The 12,966-nt window shown below is 36.5% G+C and overlaps 1 protein-coding gene and 1 long non-coding RNA gene across 2 annotated transcripts in view; one reads left to right on the top strand and one right to left on the bottom strand.

Moving 5' to 3' along the window:
• Positions 1 to 1,013: 1,013 nt before the first annotated feature.
• Positions 1,014 to 1,867, bottom strand: LOC135154379 (uncharacterized). Its single transcript, XR_010293778.1, has 2 exons — positions 1,598 to 1,867; positions 1,014 to 1,211 (listed from the first exon to the last, which is right to left on the bottom strand). It is a non-coding gene; the product is annotated as an uncharacterized LOC135154379 (long non-coding RNA).
• Positions 1,868 to 8,015: 6,148 nt separating this feature from the next.
• LOC135154463 (kinesin-like protein KIF21A) overlaps positions 8,016 to 12,966 on the top strand; it is a 37,251-nt gene continuing 32,300 nt past the window's right edge. The window contains exons 1-2 of the mRNA XM_064100608.1: positions 8,016 to 8,198; positions 9,473 to 9,657. Of these exons, the coding sequence (XP_063956678.1) occupies positions 8,016 to 8,198; positions 9,473 to 9,657 (368 nt within the window). The remainder of the gene's footprint in view (positions 8,199 to 9,472; positions 9,658 to 12,966) is intronic.

Below are 12,966 nucleotides of genomic sequence, written 5' to 3'. Positions count from 1 at the left end.
CTCGGTTGATTTTTTTTTCTATTAATTCAAATCGATTTTTTTTTCTGGGGAGGACTTGACCTTTAAAATCAAAACTTATATGTACATGTGTAGTAGACAGAGCAGTTTATTTAGTGCATTACTTTTTAAGGTAGATTGAAATTCTTTACATAATGATATAAATGATATGTTTACGTTTTCAGAAACTCTGAATGAAAATAGATAAACAACGGATTAAATAAAGTTTAATGAAGATTTTAAACTCTACAGCTAAAGCATGGATATCACAAGTAATTTGTCAAATATCTTTCTGAAAGAAATTAAAAGATGATTCTATAAAATAGTAATATCAAACAAATGATAATAGCTTGCAATGTATTTATAGTGCTTACTACAGAAATGTATCTTAGGGCCTATGAAAATAGGTGAAAAAAAGGATATTCAGCAATAATGATGTCTTATAATTTAAATTTGATAAATTAAGAAGATGCAAATGCTAAGGAAAAATGAATATTTAATTAACAAAGAGGTTTTGAAATTGAAATCATGAGACTTAAAACATTTATTGTTGATTAAAACAAAATTGGTATAAAATAGACTTGAATCATAAGAAAGACCAAGTCCATCTCATGCCAAACTTAATTAAGCATGAAAAAAATGTTGCTTATAACTCTCATGTCCCTGCTTATACATTAGCCCATCATATGTGTCATTTATATCCTGGAATTCACGTCCCAAACCTTTTATCAAACAAGAAAAATGTTGTGAACTTGGGTTTTTAAAAAGCAAGATGGTCATTTGATCACTAATGATAAATTGGAATGCATGAATACATCCTATCAACCAAGCACTAGCGTACCTACGGGGGGGGGGGGCACTCTGCCCCCCCCCCCTGACGAGCCACAACCCATGCAAAGGACGTATACCTGCCCCCCTGACGAGCTTGAACACCTTTTTTTTTTGCTTGTCAATTTTTTTTCTGGTACGAAATCCTTTATTTGTGATTGAAGACCTTTTTTTTTTAACTTGTAAAATTTTTCGGCCGAACGGTTTTGCCCTCCCTGTGGAAAATCCTAGGTACGCCACTACAACCAAGCTACCATTTTTTATCACAAGTGTCCACTTTCATGCACAGATAATCCAATGGAATGCTTATACCCGTAGCACACCGTCCTTTTCTATTGACAACAGAATGCAGGCAGGAATTCATCAAAGAGGGGAGCAACGGATACCTGCAATAAGGATAAAAACAAAATGAATATTAGAAAATTTGCTCTTCGGTATTCTTTCTGCAAATATATCTTCATTGATCAAGCAATTAATACCTCCTTTACCTGAATAAGCAAAATGCATTTTTTTTTCTTCTATTTTTCATTTTTCCTGCAATAGGAAAGTTAGCAGATTATCTATATTTTTTTCTTCAGTGAAATCTTTAAAATTGTCTTATTTCACATATTAAGAGTATAAAATTACAAGAAAATTTGACCAACAACAAGATTGAAACTTGATAAAAGACAGTATGTAGTAGGGGCCAATATATTTTTCTTCATTATCACATACCTCTAGTAGGTGTTGAATACAGAGAATATCACATTAAAAACTGAGTGAGTATACAAACCTATACATTTACAGAAGACCTGTTCTTCCTGCTAAGTACAGGGCTTGTTCCCCATCAGGACTCCTGATGCAGACATGGCCTGGATTGGCCCCAATCGATAGCACCTATGACTCTTGGAAACCTGTAGCAATCATCAAATTGTCGCTGGGTGGTTTGAATTTCTCGTCATCGGAATCTGCATTGACTGTTACTCCTTGCTATTGCCTCAGAAAAATCTTTGATGATTCTGCACACGGATGACTGTGATATAGTTGCTTCGTCTGCTTGCATCTTCTCAAAGGTACCTTTAATTATCGAATGATAAGTGATGTTATGTAATTGGTTTATTGATATGAAAGCCAATTGATACTTTACCATTTACGTTTGCAAACATTGTGCTTCTGTTATGACCTGATTTTTATGATGCACTGGAACTGCTTAAAGAGATTTTTCTTCGATTCATTAAAAAAAAACTCTACTGCAATAACAATCCATGCAAAATGGAGAATATCTCTGTTAAGCTGAAATGACATACCAATATTTCTTTTTGGGTGGTTATAAATCATCCTTCATGATAATTTCCCACTTGAATATGACATATTTGTATTAAAAAATGTTGCTACATTGTAAAAAATGAGAGAAAAATAAAATCCCCACCTATTTCCAACCCAAAGGGTTACATGTTTCATTCCTACAAAAACCTTTCTGTGAAATACCCCCAACACTCCCCCTCCCCTGTAAGGGATTACTAGTACTCCTGGCTGAAAGCAGAAACAAAAATCATACAATTTGGATGATTAATAATGAATATTAGGTTTTGCATTAATTATTTCTGTGAAACATGTGCATGTTTTCATGAATATGCAAGAAATAGCCTGATGATGTCACATCCACACATTTTCCACACATGAATGTACAAGGGTTCCATGATATTTGCTCTGGCGACAATTACTCAATGGAAAATCTGCATGCTAAGCAAAACATAAAACTTAATTTTCATGACTAGATACTTCCAATCCTTGATCCTTACATTATTCTGAACTCGCAATAACTATCTTAAATATATAATCAGCAGTCAACTCCATTTTTACATTCCTGGAGGAAAAAAAATAATGATTATGATTTCAGATCACTAGAGAACAAGTGGGGATATGAATATTGCATATGAGATACACAGAACTGTTTCCCCCAAGTTATGTAAAACTTTAAAACTGAATCAATTCATGATTCTCCATCCAATATTGATGGTTTTTGCTAGTCGAATCGTTCTTTATCAAAATCTCATCATTTTTGGCCTGGAAAATCACTTTCATAGAACATAATTTGACCCCCCCCCCCCAATTACCCTCTGCTTTATAGTTCGCACATGAAAACTCACCAATGACATAAAACAAAGTCCTGTCAAAACCTGTAACATGACAGGCAATGTGTGGTTCTCTCTGTTGGTACCCCACTCTGAGAGGTTCATCCTCATAGTATTCAAATGGATTCTTCCTGTCTCTTAATCCATGCTGTGGTCTTTCTATGTGTTGCTGAATCTGCATGGAAGTTAAAAGATTGTGTTTAAGAGTCACCATGAATGGGCAATTTACTCTTTGAATTTCATTTAATTCAAAAGTGTTTAAAATGAGGAACAAAATGTGAAAGATTATACAGAAATCCTTTAAAAAAGATAGGATAAAAATTCTAATTGACATGAGTAGCTTTTCTATTTACCTACTTGTAAAAGTGAAGAAAAAAAACCTGCCAATTGCTGCTGATCATCATCATTGATCAAACCACGCACGTCATAGAGATGCTTCTATGAAAACTGATTTACTGAATCACTTTCAATTGGCTTTAATAATGAAGGCAAGGCACTAATTTTATGGAACTTTGTTTACACAAATAGAGGTTATTGCTTGCGAGTGACTTTCGAATAACATATTTTCATGAATCTTCATCAAAGTCTCATTAAACCTTTTTTTCTACCCCCCCCCCCCCCGGCATTCATCAAACTGACAATGCTTTCTTTCTCTCTTTTAAATAAATATTCAACAAAATGTCAGGATTAATTGGAGATCAACAAGCCTAGTGACCAGTAGACAAATATATATGTTAATAACACACAAGTAAGGTCCCCCCCCCCCTCTTCTTTTTTGTCAATTACTATGACAAGAATGAAAAAGTAACATACATGTCACATGATACATTTACAAATTACAATTACATGATGAATTCAAATCCCAGAAATAATATTTTATTAAAAAAGGCCATTTTAATGACATTTAATTTTTTTTAAAGGACAAGTCCACCCCAACATAAACTTGATTTGAATAAAAAGAGAAAAATCCAACAAGCATAACGCTGAAAATTTCATCAAAATCGGATGTAAAATAAGAAAGTTATGACATTTTAAAGTTTCACTTCATTTCACAAAACAGTTATATGCACATCTCGGTCGGTATGCAAATGAGGGAACTGATGACATCACTCACTCACTATTTCTTTTGTATTTTATTATATGAAATATGAAATATTTTGATTTTCTCGTCATTGTCATGTGAAATGAAGTTTCATTCCTCCCTGAACATGCGGAATTCCAATATTTTAACATCTTGTGGTTCAGGCAAGGAGGTCCTAATTGTCAAATTCGTAAAAATTGAAATATTGTATAATTCAAACAATAAAAAACAAAAGAAATAGTGAGTGAGTGACATCATCAACTCTCTCATTTGGATGTAACTGACTCGTTCATATAACTATTTTGTGAAAAATAAGCGAAAATTTAAAATGTCATAACTTTCTTATTTTACATCCGATTTTGATGAAATTTTCAGCATTGTGCTTGTCTGATTTTTCTCTATTGATTGAAATCAACATATTTCTGAGGTGGACTTGACCTTTAAATATGAATTGATAAGGCATACCTCACTCTCTTGCAAGACGGCACAGCAGTTCAAAATTGTGAGCCATGTTTGCTTTGTCTTGATTGAGCACAATCTGCAGAGTATGTATGGTCTGTTGCTGATATGGAAGAAAAAAAATAATGAAAAAAATATTTATTCATCAATCATACTGCAATGTCAAGGTATATCAAAGAAAAAAATAATAAAGCAGCTACAAATGTAGATTGATAAAATCCGCTGTTTCAGAGGAGTCGTTCAACAGTTTCTGATTTTTTTTTGGTGGGACGGGATGCTGCGGAGCCACATGAAATCTCAGGGGAGCATATCCCTGACAGAAATAAACCTATTTATCGGTCTACTACAAATGTAGAGGACTGAAGATCAAATGCACTTGTCTGTGGTATCATGTGAATATAACATTGGGACTCCTTGTGAAAAAAAAATACTTGAAACAAAGAGGGTGGGGTAGAGTTTATAATAACCCCCAAAAGAGAGAATTTTCAAAGTTAGACCTCAGTTAGATCTACTCAAATAATCAATTAGGCCTAGGATTTCCATTATTTTTTAATGTTTTGACGACACCGTAAATCTATAAGTGATCGCAAATGCAATGCCGAAGGTCAGTAAAACTTAGTTTTAGTATAAGTAAAATCAGCTCATTTATAGCTGTTGGAGTAAACAGCGGTGAGTGGAACCCAATCTTTATTAAATATTTTTTCAAAAAATAATTTAATCAGGGCTTAGCCTTAATTTAGAGTTGACCCTTATTAAAATATTTTTTTTACTCCAACGATGTTGTAGGACTAACTCTAACATGGCTACCAGGTAAGCTTCAAAGCTTGACCATCTATCCAAGCCAAGAAAAAGCCAGCCCAGAGTAGAATGTCTAAGTTAGACCGGCTCTGTATTGTAGTGTTTAAAAAAAACTTATTTGTATTGCTGCTCTCCTGGCATGCCTGGACTTGCCTTGGCCTTGCTTCAGACGTTCAGTCTCAGACAAAATTAGATGCACAGTAGCTGTGTTGGCAGGGCCAGGAGGAGTGGCAGGGGTATCGTAGACAACAACAATTCCATGAAAATCACACGAAATCGAAAATCACTGCCTGACATAACTAGCAAATAGTATCGACCTTTCAATCACGACTACCTGGCCTGTGTAGTGTACGCTAATTGCGTCTCGCACTGCAATGCTCATAGATATGAACGCACACAAAAGTACATGGCTGGGACTGAGCAGCTTAGAGACGCGACGATAACAATGATTCAGATACCATTTCAAGTTTTCGAGTATACCTTTTGGAAAGTTAAAGCTATCAATAATAGTTACAGATGGAACTGAAGGCTCCGTCATGATTTAAGCTCCAAAAATTATGTAATTTACTTACAATCTCGGTCGAAGTCGTGAAATATGAAGCTTTAGATAAGCCGATCACACCGAATCTCGTCTCTGTCCAAAAAACTTTTTTCTTGCAGCAAACTTTTCCGCAATCGAAATGCTGCTCTCTGATTGGTTAAAACAGTGGACTAACTTTAACCCACCGATTTAGTCCACCCCAAAGAGCTGACTAAGTCGTGACGTCAAATGACGCGTTTTATACCCCGGTATAACTTTAGTCGACCTTTGTGAATCGCAAAAGTTAGCCCCTAGGTGCTAACTTTAGTCCATGGATTAAAATGACGTCAAATGACGCGTTTTATACCCCGGGTATAACTTTAGTCCACCTTTGTGAATTCGGGCCTATGTAGATAAAGAGATTGACTCATTTGTTGCATACATGTATGGGCCCCGTCAACAAAGAGATATGATTGATCTGGTCATCTTAAGGCGACCGCACACCTTACGACTGGTCTCCGACCCGATTTTAGAATAAATGTAGTAGAATTTGATGCTAATATTGAGACTTGGAATATCTTACTGTGTAATGTTCTAAATCATCGTACGAATACCTATGATCAAATTTGTGACTATGCTATCATCCTTCTTAGAATAAAAGCGAATTTAATATCTAGTCGTAATGACGTCATAGCAGTCGTACGATTGGCTACGATTTGAAACCAATTTGGACTTTACTCTGAAATAAGGGCTTGCAATCTTTCAAAATGGTTATAATATTATTATTTCAATTAATTTTAACCTCAAATAAAATGATATGTTCCATTCACATCTTCAGAAAATGAGAAAAATGCGATTTGTTCCAAAATCGGGTCGCAGACCAGTCGTAAGGTGTGCGGTCGCCTTTAAACTATATGGAAATCCAACATTGTCATAATTTTTTCTCCAGGAAATTTGCATGATGTTTTTTTTTGTAAACAAAGAGAAGCATATTGAATTTTCTAGAAAACATGAATGTATTATTATACATGTACATTACATCTGTAAAATATTTTGAACAAACATGCATTTTAGATGTTGCTGGCTTTCCATATTTGTGGTTGATTGGATCAATCATAACTCTTTGTAAGACGGGACCTTGGATGTGTATTATAAACCAAATAATGTATATTTTAAACATTCACATGACACTTGTAGATACAGACTCTTGGTACATCATATTTAAAGATGTTTTTCAAAATAATTTTATGATCGTTACCACAGCTGGAAGTTGACGTGTATTAAATCATTCATATGTTCTGTATCAAGACTAGCCAACATTATTATAGTAGTTTATTAAAGGCCTCCCATTGTGTTATTGATCAGGTTCATTTATGCTTCAACATTGTTTAATCTTGCTTTGATATAAAACTAATCATTGTATAGAAAATTGTATGTAATAAGAAAACCAGAGAATACAGAACAATAAAGAGAGAGAAGAGAGAGTAATAAGCGTTGAATTAATTTGAATACATAAAAGAGGGGGTGTTTCATAAAGAATTAAGTGCGTGACTTAACATCATGCGTAAATGACGATGCGTTGTGTGATATGCAACTCACAATGTACTTGATTAATAAGCAGTAGAGCGCGTCCTCTTGATCTGACCAATGCGGTCATGCCTTTTATACCGTATGCAATTCGGCATTTAAGTGCAATTCTAAGTCATACTTAAATATTTGTGAACACCCACAGGCCTACATAACATAAAGGTATGTGATGAATTACTGATATGAAAGAACCGCTGTGATTGGTGCATGAAACAATGACCTTGATGAGCAAATGGCATCTAACAATTGATTACAGACCTTTCAATTACAAAACAGAATAATCTAGAAAGAGAGAAGGGGAATAAGATGGGGGAGGGGGGTGGTAATAATATAGTTGTCATCCATAGATAAATATATCATAATTCAATGGTCTTTCTTGTGATCAGTCTCATATTACTCTGTAATGCATTAACATACAAATATGCATACATCAAACATACTTATTTGCTTTTTTTAAATAGAAAACACAAGTATAGTAGATCATTATTGCTGCACATGAACTGTATCTATTTATTTTGCCTGTAGTAGTAATAGCTTAATCAGTTTGCTTCATAGTATATCATTAATCTTATTTCTACCCAATTTTTCTTTTTATCTTTATTTGTTTATGTATTTCATATTGGCGGCGTGCATGGCATCACACTTGACTGCCCTCCATACTATCCATGGTTATAACTCTATGGGATTTGGCTGCTCCCTGTTCAGTGCCTTGAATGCATTAGCAGTGAATGTGCCTGATCACACCACACTACCACATACAGGAGCAGTGAATTCATCGATTCCTGTACCCACCCAAACCAAGGCTAAAGACAAGGTATGACTCATCTTCTCTATTTATTCAAAGACACTCTGCCTTTCAATATGTTTAATAGAGTACAATTATTTGCTGACCACAGGTTTGTGAAAGGTAATGGAAATGCCTGTAACGGAAACAAATTGGGGAGATTCCAGTGAGACATTCTTCGGCTAAGCCTATTTAGCTTTGGGCAAGTGCCAGGCCAGGGAAAAGTAAGATAAATGTTTAATCTCTTAGTGGGCCATATTTCTCATGAATTTTGTAATCTGATTGGTTGATTTGTTTGTGAGACAAACCCGTATTACTTATTTTACTGAAGACCAAACAGGTTATATGAGCCTGTATTACCTGTTTGATGTTTAGCTGTTGTTGTTTTAACGTTTTCATTGTTACTTGCATACCCAGTGCCGATTTCAACCACGTAATATGAGACCGTATTACGTGCGTATTCAAGCATCGCGTTGCGCACTCCTATTTGCGCATCAATTTCATGTGAAGATCGCGTTCTTTTTACTGTGATCATTATGATGACTTCCTTTCAAAGAATACAGTACTCTCAAAATGCAGGGTTTTGCAATTTTTTTCAGCTCTTCTATTGATTTCCCCTATTCAGCAATAATACAAGGATACACTTAAAAGAGATAAAATCGTTACACCCTGCTTGTTGCACTTGTCCTCTGGCCTCATGGAATATGGGACAGAACGTAGATATTTCCCTTACTACCTCAATAAGCAGGGTGCTACTAATAATTCCATTAAAATTATGCATTTGCATTACATGTCTGCTTATAAATTAGAGGCTATGTTAATATGCCTTCAAAGGAAAATAACAAAAACGGATCTAAGAAAGTTTGAAGAAGATTGAATGAATAATAAAGGAAAATTATGAACACTTGAATATTGAGATCACTAATTCTATGTAGATCCTTCCCTTTGGCAATGCAACCAACATTTGTGATGCCACACACGTACAACTTTAATGCATATTTCACCTCAATTTTTCTTTTTTTCTCTCTTTGTTAGTCATATCATTAAAATAAACAAAAAAGAGAAGTTTTGCTATATGTTTTCAGGGTCAAAATGTCAAGAGAGTGTTGACATCATAGATCTTAGCCACATTGCTGTTGGGGGGATCTCCATAGTGATCTCAATATTCAAATTCTATTAACTTTCTTTTTTCTTAACCAATTAAAATTAAACTTTTGTTGATCTTATTCTTTGAATTATTGCTTTCACACGCTAACTTTCTTGAAGAGTTACATTCTCCTTCACTCTTTGTAAAACGCCTCCAGGCAAGAAGACGAACAGCTACATCGGAGGAGCTATTAGGATTCAAAGGTTCATCTGACTTCACTCCTGACCCTGCTGTAGGTGTGGTCATTGAGTCTGATGAAACATCATCATCAACAGATACCGCTTCAGTAGATTCATCTCAGGTTCTACCATCAAGTCATATACCAATCAGAAAAGATGGCAGGTAAAAATAGCTTATCAAGTTACTCAGTTTGTTAGTTATTAGTGATGGTCCTCAATATAAACAATGCTATGTTGAGGGTCTACCCTTTAGTCATATATCAATCAGATAATAGGAACTAATTACGATAAATCTTGTTGACAGTTACTGTAGATACTAGAAGAGAAGAAAAAAAATCAGTGTTAGGTGTAGTTTTGATGCACATAAATCATCAAACAAAACTGTGTATATCAGTTGTCTGAAAACTTTGGAGATAAAGACAAATATTTAAGATATTAATTAGTGCAATACTGTACCTTGGAGAGTTAAGAATCAGTGTCAGACAAGTGTAAGCCCCCCCCCCCCCCCCCCGCAAAACAATTGTATTGCATTATTGGGTCATTGAAAAATTCATACACCAATCAAAACATGATAGATAATACTATGTATTTAAAGCCTGAAGTAAAACTTAAGACCAATAGTTTGGTTCACAAATTCTTCTCCCCATACTGGTCAGAAATGTGTCAACCTTGGCTGCATTGAACCATATTGTGAACTCTGTTCAAATTCTGGTCTCAAATTGAGGTTTAATATGGATAGCCAATTACTAACAGTAGGGGAGACCGGGGTTAGTTGGAACATTTTCCCCTACTAATGCTAAACCTGCCCGCTTCTATCTCCTCCCGAAGATCCACAAACCTGGCAACCCCGGTCGACCCATCCTCTCAGGAAATGGTTCCTCAACAGAGAATATCTCCCTTTTTGTTGATTACCACATTAAGCCCCTTGTCTCACGTGCACCCTCTTACATCCACGACACTCCAGACTTTCTCAGGAAACTAAATGACATCAAGGACCAGATACCCGAGACTGCGATCATCGGCACTTTCGATGTTTCTTCACTGTACACCAGCATTCCCCACGACGAAGGTATCCAAGCATCATGTGAAGCCTTGGCCGCCAGTGGCCATTCCAGTCCCCCCATATCCGATATCAAATCTCTGATGTCTCATGTACTAACAAAAAACAACTTCACATTCATGGGCAAGCACTACCTACAGATATTCGGTACAGCAATGGGCACCCGGATGGCTCCTTCATTCGCCTGTCTCTTCATGACGAAGCTGGAACAGCAGATGTTAGATTCAGCCCCCTGTCGCCCATGGATTTGGTGGCGTTACATAGACGACATTTTCTTCATCTGGACCAGGGATGAAGACAGCCTCAATACATTCATTGACCACATCAATTCCTTCCACAGGACCATCCAATTCACTTCTGATTTCTCCCAACAGGAAACCCACTTCCTTGATGTTACAGTCCAGAAAAAGTCTAATGGTATCACCACTACCCTATACTCTAAACCCACAGATACCCACCAGTACCTCCACTCATCCAGCTGCCACCCCCGTCACTGCAAAACCGGCATCGTTTACAGTCAAGCCCTCAGACTTCGCCGTATCTGCTCCGAGGACCCTGATTTTTCCTTCCATGCCAGGAATCTGCAGAAACATCTCTGTGCTAGGGGCCACGGGGCCAGGGCAGTCCAACTGGCAATTAACAAAGTTCGTTCTCTCCCCAGATCTGAAGTTCTCAAACCAAAAAGTGACAAGGAGACCACCGACAGAATACCGCTTGTGACCACCTTCCATCCCAATCTACCCCCTCTCCGCAAAATCCTGTTTGATAACCACCACATTTTACACACTTCTGATCGTCTCCAACAGGCCGTTCCCGATACTCCCCTTCTAGCATACCGACGCCCACCGAATCTCAGGGACCTCATTGTTCGTGCTGAAGTGCCCTCCCTCACTAACCATTCTTCTCCCATACAGCATGGCACCTTCAAATGCACCAGCAACAGGTGCATCATATGTGAAATACACCTTCACGAGGGCGATACTTTCACCAGCAACTCTACCAGCCTGTCTCACCAAATCAAGGGCAACATCACATGCACTACCACTAATGTTGTATATCTCATCACTTGCAGAGTTTGTAGGGTACAATACATAGGGGAAACCAAGACCACACTCAAGAAACGATTCTACGGGCACAGATCCACCGTCAACACAGCAAAGCTGGACACTCCAGTTGGCCGCCATTTTAACCTCCCCAACCACTCCATCACTGACATGATGCTACAGGGCATCGAATCTTTAGGTACCCGTCCTGACTCAGTCCGTACTAGCAGGGAGAAGCTCTGGATGAGACGACTTCGCACCACCCAACCTCATGGCCTGAACATCCAAGAGGGGAACGACTGATTTTTCTTTCCTATCCACTTTCAATTTATATATACATATAATTTTTCCCCTCAGCTCTTTTGAATAGTTACATTATAGTTTCTTACTCTACTTTCCTCCCATATCTCATACAAGCTCAGCTCCAATTTTTCCTTCCTTATTCAGGCGATATAATAATTATTATATATATATATATATATATTTGTTTTTTCTCCACTCACCTCTTTTAGATTTACCACATTTGCTTATTTACATGTATACTATGGTTTCTTCATAATACACCCCCTCTCTTCTATATTTGCTTTTACCTTTTTAGGCAATTTGCTTCCTCTTTTTCACATATACGAATTTTTTTTCTTTCCTACTATATAGTCTTATGTTTTTTCCCGTCACACCTAGCGGATTACCATATCAGTTACACCATATGTGTATATATTTATATATTTTTTCATATACATTTCTTTTTTGGATATATTTATATACATATCACTTATAGATACATATTTACACTTACCTTCTTCTCTTAGTTTGTTTAATGCTTTATCATATAAACTTATATGTCTTTTGCACATTATCAGTTGTTCCCCATTCTTTTTCTTCTTTTTTCCCCCCACTCTTTTGCACCAGTTTATTAAGCCTTTCTTTGTAACCTGTTTGACCCACCTCTCACTAATTCTCTAGTTATTCATCCCTCTATCACTGTTTTGTTCCAGATCCTGTTTGATGTTGCCTGCCTCATTATCTTAATCCCTCTTGGCCTTACTTACACTAACTTCCCTTTGTGTCTGCCTACTCCTTTTCTTTCATCCCCTTCACTAACCTGATTGGTCTTCTCTACTCACTAATGCCCCTTTTGTCTCCTTGTTTCTAGTGTTGCTGTAGCTTGTTTGTGGTCTATATTATGGTTGTTTCACTTTATATGTTTGTCATTTTGCCTCCGACGAAGATTCTGCTAGGATTGAAAGCTTAGGCCCCTTTTTGACTTTATAATTTGGAACATTTTTGACAGAAATGGCTGTAAAATCCAAATAGATTTTATTCGAGAAACAATCGATATATCAGCTTGAAGCATATATCTCAGGGCTTC

Source organism: Lytechinus pictus, chromosome 6, assembly GCF_037042905.1.
Source record: "Lytechinus pictus isolate F3 Inbred chromosome 6, Lp3.0, whole genome shotgun sequence".
In the NCBI taxonomy this organism is placed as follows: domain Eukaryota; kingdom Metazoa; phylum Echinodermata; class Echinoidea; order Temnopleuroida; family Toxopneustidae; genus Lytechinus; species Lytechinus pictus.
The sequence above is the reverse complement of the archived record's forward strand: the minus strand, read 5'-3'. Positions and strand labels throughout refer to the sequence as shown.